Source organism: Crinia signifera, chromosome 3, assembly GCF_055691185.1.
Source record: "Crinia signifera chromosome 3, ASM5569118v1, whole genome shotgun sequence".
Taxonomy (NCBI): Eukaryota; Metazoa; Chordata; class Amphibia; order Anura; family Myobatrachidae; genus Crinia; species Crinia signifera.
The window spans coordinates 25,991,205-26,006,756 of record NC_139219.1 but is presented as its reverse complement, the minus strand read 5'-3'; the positions used below and the strand labels follow the sequence as shown (position 1 = coordinate 26,006,756).

General features: G+C 47.5%; 1 protein-coding gene across 1 annotated transcript in view; it reads left to right on the top strand.

The window, feature by feature from the left end:
- Window positions 1-242: 242 nt before the first annotated feature.
- The window catches only part of ALK (ALK receptor tyrosine kinase), a 601,111-nt gene continuing 585,801 nt past the window's right edge, over window positions 243-15,552 (top strand). The window contains exon 1 of the mRNA XM_083175495.1: window positions 243-1,487. Within this exon, the coding sequence (XP_083031621.1) occupies window positions 740-1,487 (748 nt within the window). The 5' untranslated portion in view covers window positions 243-739. The remainder of the gene's footprint in view (window positions 1,488-15,552) is intronic.

The following is a 15,552-nucleotide window of genomic DNA, read 5'->3' as shown; positions in this document are numbered from 1 at the left end:
CGGTGGTTTGCTTGGCTCTCCCCCAGGCTGTGCACTATTTATGTGCCCAGCCATGCAGACACTCCAGTCCTGCATCCAGTGTTCCTGTATGGCAGGCTGCAGACTGTGATACTGAGACAGCATCCTAGGAGGGAGCAAATGAGTCTGATGCCCCCACTCTCCAGCTTCTGCTTATCTGCATAGTACTCATGATTGGGCTGGCACTTGTAGCAGCCCAGTTTGACATCACCTGTGCCAGGGGATGGTTAGAGAGAGCAGACTCTGAAGGAAGCATATAGTCTGATAGCTGGTGGTTTGTCATTGCACATGAGGACTCATCCACATGGTGGCAGTGAGAGGCTGCGGCAGGATAGTGAAGAATAACACTGGGGAAGACCCAGGAATCCTAAATCTGTTCAGCACTTTCAGAAAAGAGCAGCTCTGGTAAAGTGACTATTACTATGCACTACATACAGCGTGCTGTCTGGCTGAGCACACTGCTGGGCTGAAGCCTCCTGAGAAGGTGAAGGACCACTGGACCTACTTGGCATCACATGCCCTGTTGCTAAACCCAGGAGGGGAACGTACATTTCTGGCTTTATTTTAGGATACAATCTGACTGGCATCACAGCACCTCGGCTCAGGACCACTATCACAGCAGCTGGTGCCGTCTGAACCCATCAGAGGTGCCATAGGGTAGATAGGACACCTAGGAGGTCTCAACAGCAGGACTGAGGCCACTCTCTCCCTGCAGGTCAGTATGAGGGTCCAAAAATGTTTCTTGCCGGTGGCCACTCTCTTGTGGTGGTCACTGGTGTGGTGCAGGTCTCAGGAGAAAAGCGCTGCACCAGGGTCCCACACTAGGTCATCTCCAGGGCCAAGGGAGCCCAGCTTCACCAGGCTGAAGAGGAAGAACCTGGCTGTGGACTTTGTCATCCCTGCAGCCTTTCGCAACTCTCTGAGGGATCTCCTGGGTCTGTTCCCTGCAGGGGCAGCAGGCACCAACTTCCAGGCCACCTCCAGCTTGGTCCTTGACTGTGGACCTCTGGTGGAGACCTTCGCTGAGCGTGTTGGAAGCCGCTACCAACATGGGCATCTCAAGAAGGGACAGCAGCTGTCTTCTACCCGGCAGCAGCCAGCGCTGCTCTCCAAGGTGCTGAAAGCTGGAACGTTGAAGAGTCTACGCAGATCCAAGCAGCTCCTGCTGGAAGTGGGACCAGATCTGGTCAGGGATGGATGTGGGGTGGGATGGCAACCAAAGACCCTGGAGGATGGCAAGAACCTGAGCAACGAGGGTCAACGGGAGGACCTTCCAAGTTCTGCTCTAAAGAGGAGACTGGAGTTCAACCTGACCGAGCTGTTCAGCTGGTGGCTGGAGTCGAAGGAAGGCAGGTTGAGGATCAGGCTTATGCCCCAGAGGTCTGCAGCTTTCCCGGGCAGCGAGGAGACTTTATCCGCAGCCATGGGTGCATCTCAACCAAGGCTGATGTTCCAGATTCTCCGCAAGGGTAAGTGGTGCTGCTTGGTGCATGCAGTGTCCTACTTATTTACCATGTGCCTCATTGCTAGCCTTGCATTACACTAAAGTACGACAGGAAGGTGGATGCCTTACTACTGTATATAAATGATTGTGTCTTTACTTGGGTAGGTGCAGCAAAGGAATCCCGTGCACAATATTAATGACATCTGCATTGTATTTATCAGTTATTAGTAGATAATGTTCCTGCAGTGCAAACTTTACATTTACTTTATTGAGGGAAGCTCGAAACGTTATGGAGGCGTCTGTGGCTAGTAGCCTGTCTGGCGAGCTAGTGACATGCAGTGCATTTACCCTGCACCTGTTACTCTGATCTCCCCTGTGTCCCCTTACTGCATATCTGTCTGCAGCCTGGAAGGTTCCCATCTAAGTGAAACAAATTATATTATTATTTGTATTAATATTATTTTTATTATTACTTATTATTATTATCATTATATATTATTACTAGTATTATTTATTAGTATTTATATTATTTTATTATTACTATTTGTATTATTATCAATTATTATTAGCATTAGTATTATTTTTATTATTACTATTATTATTTGTATTGGGGGCAGTACGGATGGTGTAATGGTTGGCATTACTGCCTCACTGCGCTGAGGTCATGGGTTCGATTCCCACCATGGCCCTAACTGTAAGGAGTTTGTATATTCTCCCCGTGCTTGCGTGGGTTTCCTTTGGGTACTCCGTTTCCTCCCACATTCCAAAAATATACTGGTAGGTTAATTGGCTCCAAACAAAATTACCCTAGAATGTCTGTGTGCGTGTACATGTATTATTTTTATTATGACTAGAATTATTAAAAATAATTATTAGTATTAGTGTTATTAGCATTACTACTACTACTTGTATTATTATTACTTGTATTATTCTTGTTCTTCTTATTATTACTTGTATTATTATTATTATTATTCATAGGTAATGCTAATACTTGTTTAAGCAGTAATCAATATCTGTGTAGAGTATTTAATCATCATGTATTAAGCTCTTCATTTACATGTGAATAACTTCAGCGCTCATTAGGAGAATGTCTATATTACAATTAATCATCTACCACTCACTGTACCTTGTGGCGGCTGTTACAAGTCCTCCCAAGGACCCCTGACGCTGCCTGGGGCCCTACACCTCGATATGGTCATATGACCCTTGGGGGCTTCAATATCTTTCTAGCATACTGTAAGGGCACATTATCCCACACATTACTCTATGCCTGACTGGATCTGCTATTGCACAGCACTGATGACAACTTCTTCCTCTTGGCAGTCACATTCTTACAGGTTAATTCATCCTGGCCTGGCTTGTAATGGAACATTTGGAACCGTGTTGCAGGGAGCTGAGCTGGCAGCGGGTGTAGTTTTGGGCTGCAAGTACTACAACACCCATGATACAAAGAAAATATAGGGGGGCCCCCAGCAACGGTAGTGGTAATGATTTGCTCAGCTGCTGAAATTTCAAGTTAACCCTTTGAGTGCCAAGTAAATTTGTCTAATTAGGTGTGAAAATTGCCAAACAAACATCTGTATTTATCATCATGACCTGTAATGTTACCTTACATAAGGAATACAATGTTTTTTGTTTTTTTTTTGCACAACATTTTTTTGTTTGAATTTATATAACAAATGTGAGAGACGCTGGCATTTTTCACGGATATTTTGCACATCTCTCACAGAGCTGTTGGCACTCACAGCGATGTTGGCACAAGGGGTTAATGCAGCTTCAACATACATACGTACATACATACAGATGGAGGATCCCCAGTCCTTGCCCGGCGTCCGCCAGAACGCCCCCTCTGGTGAGCGCCGGTGGACAGGGACTCCATTAAACTGGAAAGCATGTGCGTCCCAGTCTCTTGGCGGCTGGGCGCCAGGACACTGCCCATCTTCGCTTCAGGTAGACGGGCAGGGTTAGGGGGGGGGGTGCGAGGAGGTGGGAGGAAGTGTTGGAACAGGGCGGCAAGGCGGCGGGGACCCGAAGGGAGCGCCGTCGCCACGGGGTGCGCAAGTGCCTCATGTGCGCATGCCCCCTGGTGGGCGCTGATGGCTGACGGGGGCTGGCGATAGTTTCACCAGCCCCTACATGAATAAGAAGCGCTACACCTGTACATACATAATATATACATATCTGGTTACTTTTATAATTTACTTGATTGCTGATATATTCTGCACTGGAGGGTCTCCAATCAGTGGCGTAGCTACATTTTGGGCGCCCCCCCGCCGTTAGGGGGGGGGCGCCTATACCCACCCCCCGCTGCTGCCGCCCCGTCAAGCACCCCCCCCCGGCCGCCCCGTTGCCTATGCTAACCCCCTATCTTACCTATCGCGCTGCGCTGGTCCCGGCAGCTCCGTTCTTCTGCTGAGGACCACCACAAAATGGCCGCCCCCATACAGCAGACAGTTTCAGAGAACAGTGTGCTATATGGGGGCGGCCATTTTGTGGTGGTCCTCATCAGAAGAACGGAGCCGCCGGGACCAGCAAGCTACGTAAGTCTGCGGGGAATTGGGGGGGTAACTATAGCACCGCAGCCCCCGGCGCCCCCACATGCACAGCGCCCCCCCGCGGTGGCGGGGGCTGCGGTGCTATAGTTACGCCCCTGTCTCCAATGGTCACTTAATATATGAAACATTTCATCCCCTGAACCACAGACAACTGGAGACGTGCTCTGTTACTAAGCAGTAACATTGTAGCCCCAGCATTCTACATTTACGTGTTCATTTTGGTTCCTAGAAGTTTCAGTATTAATACAGACATTTACATGTGTATCAACAAACCTCATCTTGCCCTAGATCGGCGAGATGGTTGTGTAACTACGCCGGCGCGTTCCTCTGCGCTTCACTTCGTGCTGTTCCTATATCCCTGCAATTTGCTGATATGTTTTGGTTTGCAGATTGGTTTGAGCTCATGTAGGGTTGTGTTATATTGCTGGGATATGATTTGTGAGAGAGTCTCTGTTCTGCATGCAGTTAGCTGATAGCAAATGACTGAAGAGTCATCTTTCTCTGCAAGTGGCCAAATGTATAAATCATGGCTCTAGGGGGCGCTGTCAACAAGGGGATTGTAACTACAGTCTGCCAGTTATTACAGGGTACACCAACCAGATATAGTTGGTTCATTCACTGGGAATTCTGTCAACTATGTATAATGCACACACTGTACAAGGAGAGGAAGGAAGTAATAATATACTATTGAGAAAGTTATTTAAAAATAATTCACTTTTTTTTCCTCACCTGAGACCCAGCAATGTTCAAACAACACAACTAATTCTACTACTACTGCGTCAGATAAAGGCTCAATTCAGACCTGATTACTGAGGTCCAAATTCATCCCCGTTGGGGTTTGCGCATGTCCCTGAGCGAACGCCTTCACACGCAGGCGTTCCCTCCAGTGTGGGAGGGAAGGAGGTGGGCAGGGGGCGGAAGCAGGGTAAGGCCCAGGATGTTTGTGGGCGTGTCAATGCCTGCTTGGGACGAGCGGTTGACGTCACATGACATCAGCGCCCACCCCCAATTCATCCATCTCTGGCCAGGATAATAGTCAGTTTAGACTGACTTTTATCTACAAACGGGAGAACAATCCTTCGATGGTGAGCAGCCATCGGATGAGTTTTCTCTCCCGTGCGGCCGCTTGTGAACGTACGTGTCAGCGTACACATCCACTCACATGCTAATGCATGGATTTGCTTGGCGGGTGGGGCGTTCGACGATACGGCAGGCGCCATTTTGAATACACACAGCACAGCGGACTGGTCTGAATCGCCTTTAACATGACACTGAGGGGAAAATTCACTAAAACTTTTTAAAAAAATGAAAAGAGATGATGTTGCCCATAACAACCACAGTCGTCTATCAATTTTCTATTTCATCCTAAAAAAATAATAGACAGAACCTGATTGGTTGCCATGGGCAACAGCATCTCTTTTCATTTTTTAGAAGCTTTAGTACAGTACATTTAGAACTGAGGGGCAGATGTATTAAGCCTTAAAAAGAGATGAACGCGAGGGTGATAATGAGTTATAAATGTCCAGCTGTTCGGCTCCCAACTGCCATTTTTCAAAACACAGCCCATAACGTGTCAGTTAGGAGCTGATTGGCTGGATGTCTTTCACCCTTTATCACCCTCGCTTTTATCTCTTTTTAAAGCTTAACACATCTGCCCCTGAGTCTCCCACCGATTGCGTCGGTCACTGGTGACTTTAAATCTCAATGTTCACAGGGCGATCCGCTCGTGCAACTGATCATCTAACCTGCTGGACATCATTTTCCTGACAATACTGGGGAAGGACTATGGGCCAGTTTCTCTAAGCTTCAAAAGTGATAGAATGGAGAGTGATAAACAGCCAGCCAATCAGGTCCTACCTGCCATCTCACAGACTGTGTTTGAAAAATGTCAGACAGGAGCTGATTGGCTGGCTGTTTATCACTCTCCATTTTATCACTTTTGAAGCTTAGAGAATCTGGCCCTATGTCATACATATATATATATATACTGTAGATACGTCAAATTCATTTACTCAGTTAGCATAGATAGATAGATAGATAGATAGATAGATAATAACTTACAGCAGTTAATGAAGTTTGTGCTATTCTCCAAAAGAGAGGTAACACGTCTGATCTCCGGCTCGCCTTGTAAATGAAACATTATTGATCAGGATTAGATGCTCAAAGAAAAGCTGCTTATAACTTATACACTTTATAAAAGAGTTTCAGAGTGCTTAAGGAAAGATGATGGTAATAAGGGTCACTCACTGACTCTTATATGGTATTATTCTTAATATCATTATTAATCCAGGATCAGCGACAATGGCGTTGTGGGTGGACGCAGCATTCGCTAGCACTCTATGGCTCTGATAATCCTGGGTTCAACTTCATTGACTTTTCTTCCCTTTCGCCATCGGGAAAACATTTCTACTCTTTTAATGCTGACTTTCATATTAAACTTTACACAGCGCTGGGGGGTAGGGGGCGTTGCTGGCAACAGGGCCGGTGCAAGGCACCGGAGCGCCCCAGGCGAGGGGGGTGGGGCGCCACGGTGCCTACGGGGGGGGGAGGTACCTGCGGCGCTGTGTGATCTGGCGGCGGGGTCCCTGCAGTGATGCGCGCTATCCGGCAGCCAGGCGGCGGCGCGGGAAGCGCTGATGGGTTTGAAAACTCGCCGCACGCTGATTGGCTGAATCTCAGCCAATCAGCATGCGGAATGTTTTCAAACCTAGCAGCGCTTCCCGCGCCGCCGCCTGGCTGCCGGATAGCGCGCATCACTGCAGGGACCCCACCGCCAGATCACACAGTGCTGCAGGTACCCGGCACGGACACCCCTGCAGCCTCCATGCGAGAGGCGAGGGGCGAAGTGCCGCCCTCCAGTGGCTGGCGCCCTAGGCAAATGCCTAGATTTGCCTAGTGGTGGCGCCGGCCCTGGCTGGCAATTAATAATCTTATTGAAAGTCCGGCATCTCCTATCTCCTTACCCAGGCATTCCCAACCACGGTCCTCAAGGCACACCAACAGTGCAGGTTTTAGTGATATCCAGGCTTCAGCACAGATGGTTTAATTAGAATCCATCAGATACTAATTAACTCACCTGTGTTCAAGCCTGGATATCTATCTGGTTGGGAATGCCTGCCCTAACCCCTTCCATCACTAATAACTATAAAACATTCATGAACTTAACTTGAAAGCTCTTTTTTATTTGGTCCCACTGTCCTTTATTGCATTTCAAGATGTTGTCATACCGGGGATTCGGGCACATTACGGTCAGACATTCTACTCATGAGCTATCTGGCCCTGCATACAAATACAACAATTTAAAGCTACCTTTGTACTTCATGAAAAAATGATCAGCATTGCAGCTTAGCGGATCTATGTAGTGTGTGGCTGTACGGGATTGGATGTTTGGCTGCACACTACATAGATCTTCTCAATTGCAATGCTGATTATTTTTTTACAAAGTACAAGAAGCCCAGTGTTGAGTATGAGGGCAAAACATGTGATGCGCCGCCGGAAAGGAGGGGGGAAGTGCCCTGCCCTGTCAGTGCCCCGCCTCTTTCCTCCTTCCTACCAGGAATTAAAACTACTGCCCCAAACTCAACAGGTGGCATCACACTATCTAATTAAGAAAAACATTATTGGATTTGACTGCAGGGGATTGCTTGCTGGGCCCAAGCTGCAGGGCCCCATATCAACTGCATCCCCTGCACCCTCTGTAGTTATGCGGGTTTGGATCATTAGGTTACCAGCAAGTAGGTAGACAAGCATTAGGGCGACACCACTAGGTCGACATGCAGTAAGGTCGACATGGAGGAAAGTCGACATGACTAAAGGTCAACATGGGTTAGGTTGACAGGGTCATTAGGGTGTCAGGGTCATTAGGTCAACTTGGGTAAGATCGACATTGAAAAAGTTTTTTAAAAATACTTTTTTTTTACTTTCTCCCCCCAAAAAATGTTGACGCAGTCAACATAAAAACTAAAACGTAGCACCGCATCCACTCGCATGGCTCGTTACGCTCCCCATGCTTCGGGCACGGTGCCGTACTGCGCTCAGCACACTAGTTTATTCTCCCACACGCCCTAGTGGATGGTAGGGCATGAAATACCTCCTGTCGGCACATGTCGGCTCAAACAACAGTAAAAAATACCCATGTCGACCTAATGACCCTGTCGACCTTCCCCATGTCGACATAATGACTCTGTCGACCTTCCCCATGTCGACATAATGACTCTGTCGACCTAATGACCCTGTCAGCCTAACCCATGTCTACCTTAAGTCATGTTGACCTTTCTACATGTCGACCTTAAGTCATGTTCACCGTCCTGCATTTCGACTTAATGGTGTCAACCTAATGCATGTCGACGTACTTGTTTTTGACACATGACGGCCCAAAGCCTCCATCAATAGACAATACAGTGCATCTCACTAAAGCATTGAGGATTTTGTGCATCAGATGCTGCTTTTATATAACATGATTACGATCAGCACTGATTTTAGGGTCATGACTTCAGCGGGGGGACATATGGTAGAGTTTCGCTACGCCGGCATCTCTGGGAGGGAAAACGAGAACCTAACAGACCAGCTCTCCCCATTATTCACGGCTTTGCTGGAGGTGAAACGTGGAGTGACAGAGGGCAGATCCGAGCAGCAGATTGTGGCGATTGCTCAGATGGCTGAATGGGGAACTACTGTGCTGGAATTGGAAATAATTGGATCTGTCTAATGTGCTGCTTAGTGGATTCAATCAAAATATTGAGTTTTCAGTTCAGGAAGCTCCTGACGTGAACATTTAAAAGTGGCGACCCGTCGACCGTGGAAAGACATTATATAAATGCAGAGAATTTACTCTTGACGTTTCCTCAAGTGCTTGCGTTAAAAAATAATTTCCTCGACTTACCATTAAAAAGAGTAAAGTTCTAGAGAATTTTTGTGATGTTCTCCAGTTTAAATTTGCGATTAACCTTGTATTGGCCTAGTTACTTTTTTCACTTCTCAAAAGTGTGTATTGGTGTATCAACGGCATGGTTATAACCCTATAAAACACTGGGGGTGAAATGTAATAGGATGAGAGATTCAGAAAGTGAGAGATTTGGTAAGAAATCTCCAGTTTTTTTAAAGTGGCAATCATTGACACAGCAAAATCACACTGGTTTTGCTGTGTAGATGATTGCCACTTTAAAAAAACTGGAGATTTCTTACCAAATCTCTCACTTTCTGAATCTCTCATCCTATTACATTTCACCCTTTGTGTTCCCCTGTGTCCGCACCATGCCTGCTCCCATTCCGCCCACTATGGAGCGAACACCCGATCTCGCTGAAGGCGTTCGCTCTGGAGGTTGCGCATCAGGTACGTGGCCAATTTCGGACCCCATGTATATTATGGGAAGTACACAGAACTTGGATTCTCTCATTCTCCCATGGAGTCCTCTTGACACTGGGGGTTATTCTGATTCACTCGGAAAGGCACAATCACTCTCTAATGGACAAAACCATGCTGCACTGCAGGTGGGGCTGATGTAACAGTGTGCAGAGAGAGTTAGATTTGGTTGTTTTATTGTTTCTGCGCAGGGTAAATCCTGGCTGCTTTATTTTTACACTGCAATTTAGGGTACTTGTGTATTTTGGCGGCGCCCCCAATGTCCGTCGTACGATGACCGGATCGCATCGCATCGTATGCCATGCACCCGATGGCATACGATGCGATGCAACGCGATTTTGACCCCCTATACGATCAAAAATCGTATAAGCACCCTAATGGGTGCTTACAATGTTAAATGCACCCCCACACCACCCCCCCACTATAAACGTGAACCCGAAGCGTGGAGAGCGCAGCGAACCCGCGAGGGGCGGCGGTACGCGTCCTACGACCTTTTCATACCCCCACTATCCACGTCGGCGTGGAGTTGAGAATAGAATAGTGTGGCGAGCGCAGCGAGCCACCGAGGGGACGCGGATACCTTCACAGGTAAACGCGTCCCTTCGCGGGCTTCACAGGTATCCGCGTCCCCTCGCCACGCTTCGGGCTCGGTGGCTCGCTGCGCTCGCCACACTATTCTATTCTCAACTCCACGCCGAGAAGGTCGTAGGACGCGTACCGCCGCCCCTCGCGGGCTCGCTGCGCTCGCCACGCTTCGGGTTCACGTTTATAGTTGGGGGGTGGCGTGGGGGTGCATTTAACATTGTAAGCACCCATTAGGGCGCTTAACATTGTATGAGCACCCATTAGGGTGCTTATACAATGTTTAATCGCATCGCATCGCATGGCATCGTATGCCATGTACAATGGCATACAATTTCAAAATTGTATGCCATCGTGCACCGTCGTACGATATCGCGTCGCATCGCATACCATCATATGCGTTATGGTATGCGATGCGATGGGCGCCGCCAAAATACACAAGTACCCAATTTAGATCTCAGTTTGAATTACACCCCCCACCCAAATCAAACTCTCTCTGCACATGTTACATCTGCCCCGCCTGCAGTGCGCATGGTTTTGTCCGTTAGAGAGTGATTGTGCATTTCCGAGTGAATCAGAACAACCCCCACTGTCTAGGATGCAATAGAGAAATGATAGATCAAATGTGATTGTTTGTTATGGGAAACTTTAAGGCTCTTCATTTTTGGAAGCTTCAGTAAATGTACCCCTGCGAGCCACCGTTCAGTGCCACCGCTGTAATTGCAGCAGTCCTAAATTCATATGTAATCAAATCTAATAATTGTATGAGTTCCATAACGTTCCTCTCACTGTACAGCATGTAACATCTCCGGAATGCGTAGTTTATATTTATCAGCGGAATATTGAGATATAAATATGTAATTGCAACAAGTAAATAAATCCCAGCCCGGCCTTGTCCAGAACTGAACTTCAAGAGACTGTTAATTCAATTAAGATTGGGCAATAAATGCAGAGCAGGAATAGATGTTTATAAGCATTTTCGCATCAGTATCAATCTTTCATAGTGCTGATTAAAGTCCAATAAATGTCAGATCTTCCAGTAGGAGGAGAGGCCTGGTCACAGCCCCGGAACTTTCCCCTGTGTCTCCGGATTCTGAGAGCAGAGAGACAGGCTGTACAGGGATGGGAGCTCCTAGTGAGGTCTGTGTTCCTAACCCTAACTGCCCCCTCTGCAGCCAAACCCTAACCCTAATCATCCCATCCCACAGTATAAACCTAACCCAGCCCTCCTGCAGTCTACTAACCCTAATCTCCTGCAATCTAATCCTTACCCTTCCCTTTAGTCCCTAACCATAACAGTAACCCTAATACTGACTGTTAAGATGCAGCGGCATTGTGGGCTTTGGGATTCGATGTTGGGATTATGGCCATCGGGATCCTGACCACCGGGATAATTACTCTTTTGGGGTAATACCCTCACATATTAAGGATCCCTGGTATTTATGTACAGTGATCCTCCTTTCTTCACTGCAAAAGGTTTCTATGGGGGACGCTTTATTTCCAAATTTACCAAGCTCTACAATGCGATGCTTCAGATGGCGTTGGCTGGGCTATGCTTCGCAAGAGATTCTGGTGAGTTCTGAATTTCATATTGGCGTGAATAGCTGTGATAAGAAATGATAGTTTTTGGATCAGAGACAGGATCACTTATATATAAGCCCCTATGTATGAATAGTGCATGCAGTGCTTGCAAGAACACATAGCTAAATTCGAGTTAACACAAAGGAAGAGCATTTCATATTTTCAAGGGACTCATCCTCACCTTCCGACAATGCATGTGTGTGGTACCATCATTTGCCAAAAACGTTGTAGGAGGATGTATGGTACAGGAGAGGGATCATAAGGTATCTCTGCTGTGGGAGTGAGTGCAGAGGCACAGAGCTATAAACACCATCTGAAGATGGCATTATTGTACCAAGCTCCGGAAAAGCCAACATATATAGTGAATACACTACAAACATACAGTACACTGGACTATTGTTGCTGTACAGTACATATTAAATTGTAATGTGTGCAAACTGCAATTTCCCCATGATTTTAGTAGAAAGTGGCCTTATACGTCTACCCCAGGTCACTCAATGGAAATGGTGGGCTTCTCAATAAAGCACAGTGTTATTGGAAATACTTGAACAGTCACAATGTTTATTAACCACCCAGGAACGCCCTCTGAGAATTTCCCCTTCCACCCGCTGTGCCTGAAATTAGTTGGGCAAAATCCCAACAACAACACACATAGGGCCTTATTCTGGTTGGAGCGGCCAAACGTGCGTACGTTCGCCATTACCGCACGCTAGCCATACGCGGCCGTTAGGGTTAAGTCCACCCACAAATCAGCCGCTTACGTACGGGCAGAAATACCGTAGAAGGGGAGTGGCGTACAAATGAGCGTACGGCAACGTACGCGGACGGCTCAGCCCTTGCACTCCGACAACAGGCGTACAACTGAGCGTACGGCGCCGTGTACGGCCGTCTTTCCTCCGTCTCCCCACCGACTTCTTGCGGAGATCTGAGCGTACGCCAGTTTGCACGGACGGGTCTCTATTGTTTTCAATGGAAAACTCAGCTTATGTCACCGCTCGTGAGAGTGAGCGTACGTCCGTGCACGCTGGCATACCCTTCACATATATGGACCTGCAAATCTTGCCTTTCAACTATAATTATGAAAATTAATTAATTGATTGAATTAATGTGCAAAATAGTGGCCATGGGCTTCAAACATTGCTGAAACATCCTTTGTAGGTGTTCGATGTGGTTTATGTTATTGTATCCTAAATACAAAACCTATGTTAGTATTAGAGTGAACACGTTGACACATGTCGACTTGTGTAGATTGAGTGTGCTACTGCGTAAAGTCTATGAAAGCAGGTAGTGAATGTGTCTGTTTATCAAATACCTACCTTAGCGTATAAAAAGATTCTTACCTTAAATTAAACAAACCTTTAAATGTGGAGAAGTATAGAAACATAAGCTTCCAATGTGTTTGCGTGCTGCATGTGTGGCTTGCAGGCAGTGAAATCATGGTTTGGAGTTAATAGACTGCAGCATTGCTTATTACATTCAGGTGTATGTGTTTGAGTACTAATCAGCGTTAATTAGCCAACTCAGGCGCACGCTGGCAAGCGGTATCTGTAGGAGTGGTTTTAGCTGGCGGTTGGCGGCCGCCTGTTTGGTGTCCGAAACGAACGGTGCCTCAGTCGATCGTGCGGTAGTAGCACCGCTCATTTCTGGTGCACACCCCCGTGTACGCCCATATTTACGCCCATTTTCCCTCATTATTTCGGCCGCTCCCATCAGCACGCCCCTATGCCGCCCCATTACCCGTACGCTCGCGTACAGGTTTTTTCGCACGTTGAGACACCGGCCGTAAGCGTTGTGGAGTGCTCGCGCCGGCGCATTAGCGTATTTGCACATGCGCAGATCGTGAAAAACCCCGGGACGTACGCGTACGGCCCGGACGCTCCAAGCAGAATAAGGCCCATAAAGTAACATAATGTGATAATCGGCCGGCTCCATTTTCCAGCCGACTGGATAAAGATCCACTGGACTGAAATGGGATCACACGGGGCTCACTTCCAGCTCACGGCAGGAGGCAAGAGAAATTACACATAGCGCTAGAGCGTTTTACTGGACTAATTCACGGCTTGTATTCTAAGGATAATTAGGAAGAGTTCAGCGCTCCTTAAGCCTGAAAAAGTTCAAGCCTAATTAATATTTTCATTAGTTAATTAACTTAATAATTTTTAGGGCAGTCATTTAAAAACAACATTTCCAGGTAGCACCCAGGTGATAAGTGCGGATGATTCAGCGTCACTGTACGCGATGGGTCACATGATCCGTATGGCAGTCACAGTCGTCACAGGCTCATGTAGGAGCAGGGCTGCCATTCTGGGGTGGGGGTGGGGGTGAGGGTGGGAGCAGCTTTGACTTCAGTTATCCATTCCCAATAAAAGTCCATGATGATAGTAAAGTCCAAAAATATAAAAATTACCATGAAAAACTTCGTAATGACTTTTTAATGTATCGACCATCGCCATATCAACCTTTTGTGTTACGACCTATTATATGTCTAAATACTGCCAACCTATCATCCGGATACCAAGCGGTGACAGCAGTAATAATCGGAACAACTGAGAGACAACCATGGAGGGAAAGAGTCAATGAATGTAGCCCTGACCGCAAGCCAATCGGAGCTTGCAGACCAGCAGCCAATCAAGAGACAGTTGTACTGACAGGAGCCCATGTTCAGATGGCGATATTGCACCTGCCATAGTGCTGCTGGCGATACGGCACCTCTATGGGGGGGGGGGGGGGGGGGGCGTCATCTCTGCCTCCACTTACCCCCAGTTTGATTAAATGGAAATGAAGTGCAAAGTTATTCGCCAGGGCTGCCTGTTCCTGAGTGACGGCTCAGTAGGTAATGTCATCCACCAGTCAGTCCAATCTGCATTATCACACAGCCATTAACAAATTACTTAAAAGTGTTGGAAGATTTTTCTTTCAAACAAGTGCGTGTTGTCTATAAAACACGTCCAATCAGTCTCTTTCTGTAACAGATTGTCCATTAGCGCATGATGGATGTCAGCCGCGGACCCATAAAACAAAAACAGAGACGTCTTTCCATTTTCTGTAGGAATTAGGACTGGATGTGCAATTATTGATAATTGAAGAAAATGTCTTATATACAATGCACAAAGTGGGATGAAAGGAGGACTCCACCTTGTGTTAACTTTATACGGGTGGTAAAGGAAGCTGCATAACCGCAGCCATTCACATGCATGTGGTGGAACTTGGCAAGTGAGGGGGGGGGATGTTTGTGCGGGCGGTGGGCGGCGTTTAAACCACGCGCATGGACCAGAATAAGGTCCTTAGACGGAGGGGTAGAGTGGAGCCACGGTGCCCGCCGTTGGAAGCATGTTATGGTGCACCCCTCTATTTTGGTGGGGCTGATGGTACAGTAGTGACCCATCTCCCCCACAACAACATGCTCTCCTCCTGCACACTGGCATGTCATCTCCTGCACACCCACATGCCCCCCTGTACACCAGTATGCCCACGTACTGCATAAAGGCATGTTATCTCCTGCACACCCACATGCCCCCTGTACACCAGTATGCCCACATACTGCACACAGACATGCCATCTCCTGCATACCAACATGCCCCCTCTAGACCAGAATGCCCACCACCTGCACACTGTCATGCCATCTGTCCTCTTGCACGCCCAGATGCCCCTCCAACAGACAAAGTGGCCTCATCTGTCTTCCTCAATGAGAAACAGAGGTTGCATCCGGAGCGCCCTCTGGCCCCAAATAGCATCATACTGTCAATTGCTATCAGTTTAAGGAAGACCTGCATCCGCCAACACCGGTGGTGCAAGAAAGGGGGTCTGGCATGGTATGATGTACCTTTAAGAAATATCTTGCAGGTATGCTGTACCGCTGTGTACCCCCCAGCTTCTTATTTAGGATTTAAAAAAAATGGAGGAGTGACATCATGCGGGGGACCCCTTGAAACTTCTGCACTTGAACTACCACGACTCCAGCGGTCCACGTCCATTTCAATTGCGACGCCAGCTGGTGAGCCAGTCAGACC